Source organism: Teleopsis dalmanni, chromosome 1 (genome assembly GCF_002237135.1).
Source record: "Teleopsis dalmanni isolate 2A chromosome 1, ASM223713v2, whole genome shotgun sequence".
NCBI classification, from domain to species: domain Eukaryota; kingdom Metazoa; phylum Arthropoda; class Insecta; order Diptera; family Diopsidae; genus Teleopsis; species Teleopsis dalmanni.
In genome coordinates this window covers 173,614,453-173,619,858 of record NC_051846.1, presented here as the reverse complement: position 1 = coordinate 173,619,858, position 5,406 = coordinate 173,614,453, and the positions used below count along the sequence as shown (strand labels likewise).

Sequence of the window (5,406 nt, the reverse complement as noted above, 5' to 3'; positions counted from 1 at the left end):
ACTAGTAAATACTTTTATATAAGGCATTGTTAATCAATCTTTTGCGATGGTTTTGACATCATAAGATGTACCAGTTTTTTTTTTTGTAAAAGAAAACGACTAAAGAACAGAATTCTTTGAATTCTTTGAATAAACTGTCAAACTTACGCATATATGCTGTGCTTACCGTACAATATCAGACGATGTTGCGGGAGTATTGGCTGGACGTATGCCAATAGATTTTGAGGGGTTCGCGGCCAGAGATAGTTTTTTCTTATGGTCCCGTCTACAAATTACTGAAACTGAGCCATTTCTGTCAGATTCTTATTTGGAAATAAGAGACAAATACCTTAATGAAAAGCAGCAACGGTGGGATCGTTCCACAAATATCAAAATAGACGCACTCGCTAATTCTAAATATCAAAAGTTTGGATTTGGATTAAACTTGGGATTTCAATTAACAAAGTTTCTTATGGGATATGGATGCTTCTGGGAATACTTATAACGTTGCAGACTGGCAAGTAATCCGTACTGTTAGTTTTGTTCATATGAAATTGAGTGTCTTGATCAAATAATTAGAGACACTATAAGATTCGTAGATACTACACAAAATATATGACTCAATGAGTCGTGTATGAATCGGAGATGCCAATGGTATGGGCCATTTGTATCTTTAGAAGATTTTTCGTCCAGGTTCGATACCAAAAAAAAAAAATAAACAAAAAAGTTTCAAGTGAACTGCAACTCAGCGCCATAAGTGCATAGCTAACATGATTTGATAATAAAAAGAAAATGAGGACTTGAATGATGAGGACTTGAAAGTGCAAAACTTATCTACTCTACTCTTTATGGTAAAGATTAAACTAAGTTTACAAAATCATTCAAATCATATCGTTAAAATAAATTGAAAAGAAGTCTACTTCAATATAAATGTAACGCCACTGCATTGACTATTGTGAATTTTGAGATTTTTTTCGTAAATGAGTGCAAATTTTGTTAAAGCAGAGAGGATAGTACTCATATTTAACTATCGCGCTATAAACAACATGGAAAATACACAAACATAACCTACCCAAATACGGGTGCTTGAGCAATACCACTTGATGCTTGCCAAAATTTTAGGGAGTTGGGGGTGATAAGCATACAATTGTGAATGGGGGAGACAAATGTTTTATTGTTTCAACCCTCATTGCATTGTCACCAGCTAAAAATGTTAGTGTTTTTGAAACGTGATTTTTAGAGAGCAACAATTTGCTTACATGAGCTTGAGTTTATCAGTTCAGACTGTCAGACCAACGTTTTCAGTTTTGGTTTTGAGTTCCCTCGGTTCGGACGTGTTTTCAGCAGAAAGTCAAGTTGTCAGATTCATTAAATATTTAAGTGACTTTTCTTTTGTATATAGTATACATTTTATTAAATTTGCTTACATTAAAAATTCACAAGCAACTTTGTGGGAAAATATTGTTGATTTTAAGTGAAAATTACTAAATTACACATTTTTCATGGGAAAGCAATAAATTTTCGTGCGGAATTTCTTTTTTTCTGTTAATTGAATGCGGAAAGAAAAAATGGTGCAAACCAACAGTGCAGGTGAGTTAAATGCTTAACTCTTTGCTTTGAATTTTTAAGTATCATTTTCACTTTGTGCTATAGTTGATAAGCCCCTATATAGTATATCTCCTCTATCTACATATGTACGTACGAAGAGGTTGTTATTTGCTGTATGTGCGAATATACACTCGCATGTGCGGATTGGGTTATCTTGCATGTTTTATAAATAAATTAACGAAAAACGAAATTTACGTTTGACGAAATTTTGTTCCTTCATATTTACTCCTGTTGCTCCTTGTGACGTTTTGTGTACAAACGCCCACGCAAATGCGTACGTAAGGATTTTGATTTTCATTTTCAAAATGGAGACGCACACACACACTGCACACATGGGTACGTACGTTCCATTAGGAGTGCGTATTGGAGCGTTTAAGCATAAAAATGCTTTTTAGCCACTGTTCAGACAAATTTAAAACACCCAAAGGAGCTCAATTAAAAAAGGAGCAAAATTAACGATGAAAAATGTGAAAATAATTTAAGGACAAAAAAATGTGAAACGAAAATATGTTCACTGCAGTTTGAAATCCTGTTTAGGCCTACATTTTTCCTTTATTATTATCTTTCATACGTTTTTATCAATGAACCAAAATAAACTTTTCATAAAATAATCTAAGTGGGCGTTTGTTTATGTTTTCACAATGTAAAACGTGAAATTGACTTTATTTCGCCGCAATGAGTTTTACATTTTTCAGCTATAATTCCTTATGAGGAGAGAAGTAAATGCTTTTGAAAAATTGCGGTTTTTGATGAAAGGCGTTGAAATTTTGACGCGATTTAATTTGATTGCTTTAATAAATTTAGTGGCATTTCACCAAAAATATAAATTATTACAGCTTAAAGATGGCATTCACATCTATATAGAATATAATTTTGTACATATAATATAAATAATTTAAAATTAAAAAATATAATACAATTATAATGGTTCAAACATTATTGAAGAAACAACAACAAAAATTTTAATTCATTTATTGAAATTTGGCTGATCATACAACACAGTTTCGAGTATTGCCAAAAACACATCAACAGTGATCTTAGGATACATACGAATTTCTAGTTAATTAGTTCATAGTACGTATATAATTTGTTGAACTGCAAATGTCAGGCCTAGAACTCGTGCCTGTCAAATGAGAAAGATGACTAAACTTCTTTTTCTACAAGTAGTCAAGGCTTTCAATGCTCAAGTTCGAAGTTTACGGAATAAATTATATACGGAGCATAAACTAAGTAAATAAAAATTCGATAATATCGTAAGATCACTGTTGATGAGTACTTGGTAATACGCGAAAATACGTTATAAGGTCAGCCAAATTTCAATAAATTAGTTTAAATTTTTGTTGTTGTTTCTTCATAACTGTTCGAACCCTATAATTTATAAATAGTTTCATTTTGTCATAAAACAAAATTAACATAAATTCATTATTTAACATAAAATAAAAAAAAATTGACATAAATTAACATTTTTAATTATATAATTATAATAATATTAATTATATTAATACATTGTGTTAGGTTATTTTTAGTCAGATCAATCTAACAGGTTGTACAGCTTTATTCCAATATCATCACTTAACACAGAACCTTAAGTTCTTATTAATTTTTAAACATTCATAAAACACTTATAAAGCGCACAATGTGTTCAATGCCAGCGCTTGGCATTTCCATATCAAAACTAAGTATATCATTGTCAAAGAAGTTCGTATTCATTTTAGCAAAAACTGCAAAAGAAATTTCAGACTGCTTGGTAACTCTCCTAATCTCATACCTCGTCATCTTCACAATTTCTACAATTAAGAAACAATTATCAGTATAAAATTCCAATCCAGAGTCTGTAGTTCTACTTTAAAGTCGTGTTTTAGTTTAAAAGCGTGCCCATCTAATAAACAATGATCAATCATACAAGCCATAAGCATGGAAATGTCCTTTCTTGGTAGGCCAAGTAAATTCTTTATTTTTTTCTATCAAGTTTCGGTCATACAAGCTTAACAGGTAGCTGAAATCTCGTTGGATAGTGTTTTTCAGAAATAATTTACTTAGACAGCTGAAGATATGATTGCCGAAGAAGATTATATTTATTTCAACAAAAGTTGGGTAGATGCAAAATAAATGTTCCACCCTTCATATTCAAAACTCCCACAATTAAGAAACAGTCGCGAGTATGCGAGTATAAAAACCCCCTCCATAGAGTATAGTTTTACTCTAAAATCGTGTTTCTGTTTAAGAGTGTATTCATTAAATCATAATCATAGCATATTCATAACCAGTAACCGATTATAGATTATAGAAGCCACAAGCATAGAATTGTCCTCTCTTGTTAGACCAAGTAGATTCTTTACTTTTTTCTATCTAGTTTTGATCATACTAGCCTAAACGTAAAACTGAAAAGTGCTATCGCTATGGACCAGCTGATCCGTTGAGGTATGTTATTCGTTTAAAATAGTTTACAAATAGCGATAGGTATTTCGATATCGCTTCTGCTTAGTCCTTAAGGAAGGTTAGTATTATGTATAGATAAGAAATTTCATCAAAAAATGCATTGCAATTTCCGTCAATGTCGTTATGCACTGGTACCTGTATTAAGCGTAACAAAAATGGTATTAGTATTATTAAGAGCTGCTAGGAAATCCTTAGCACACTTTGATCTTATGTAGAACTAGTAATAATACATAAAATATTCGATTGAATCGATTTTTTTATTACTTATCACTAACTCATAACTGTTGATATCCACCTAATTTCTTATTTTCCTAAGATAAACTTTATTGTATAAAAGGATATTAAATCCATTCCTAGACTAATCGCTACATATTTAAGAGAACGTTTCGTTTCATCGTTTATTATTAACTGTTTTTATTTTCGCCTCCTTTCGTTTTTTCATAAGCTAAAGTTTTTTATTTTTCGGGTACACTTATTTCTAGATTTATGGCTACTTTTATACACTACTCAATAACATTATTATTGCTAAAATATCAGTAATAGACGTTTCGTTTTTCAAGCTAAAGTACCCGACAGTTTAGGTTTCCAAGAAAAACAATCTCATATCTTATATACATCGAATGATTTTTAATTGTCTTTCCTTCCTTCCTTCCTTTCTTCCTTTCAAAACATTCCAATCAAATATCAATCAATATAAGCAATTCAATTATCACATTATCTCTTGTAATTTTCTGATTTTGTCTGCCATTAGTTCTTCTCAAATGTAGCGATAATAGACTCATCATTAGAAGAGCATGCAAAGCCATTAACATATGTTGAGCAGGAGAGGTCCAATATTATAGGTTTCACAATAAAATTTTTTTTTAACTCAAATTCCTTGCAGATGTGTTTTTCCCGAAATAAAATATCATTTCCGGTTCTTAACCAATCAAGTTGTTATCTTCTGATTCAACTTACTGATGTTCTATTCTGTTAAGTAGTCGCGGCTATAAAATTCCACCATAGAGTACACTTTTACTCTTAAATCCTGTTTCAACCCATTACCGTTACTAATCTAAATCTTAAAATTTAAAAAATTTTACCATCTTTATTCATGATTTATTGAGCTTCTACAATAACGCTCGAATTTTGCGATTTTTGGTGTTTCTAACTGAAATAGGTTCACAAAATAGGTGTAGATGTCGTTATGAATGTATTGTATATTTTAAACTAAATTCATGTACTTCAATAGTTATGTTATTGAAACATAAAAAATTTGTCGGTATTTTAATCTGTTCAGAGGAACTTGTGTTATAATTGATAATCTTGTTGAACCTATCGTTATTATCATTTACTTTCATTGGCATATTTAGAGAGATATCATTGTGATCAGAGCTGTGC

General features: G+C 31.0%; 1 protein-coding gene across 1 annotated transcript in view; it reads left to right on the top strand.

Moving 5' to 3' along the window:
- Positions 1–1,469: 1,469 nt before the first annotated feature.
- LOC119670218 (small G protein signaling modulator 1) overlaps positions 1,470–5,406 on the top strand; it is a 23,769-nt gene continuing 19,832 nt past the window's right edge. The window contains exon 1 of the mRNA XM_038080391.1: positions 1,470–1,569. Within this exon, the coding sequence (XP_037936319.1) occupies positions 1,533–1,569 (37 nt within the window). The 5' untranslated portion in view covers positions 1,470–1,532. The remainder of the gene's footprint in view (positions 1,570–5,406) is intronic.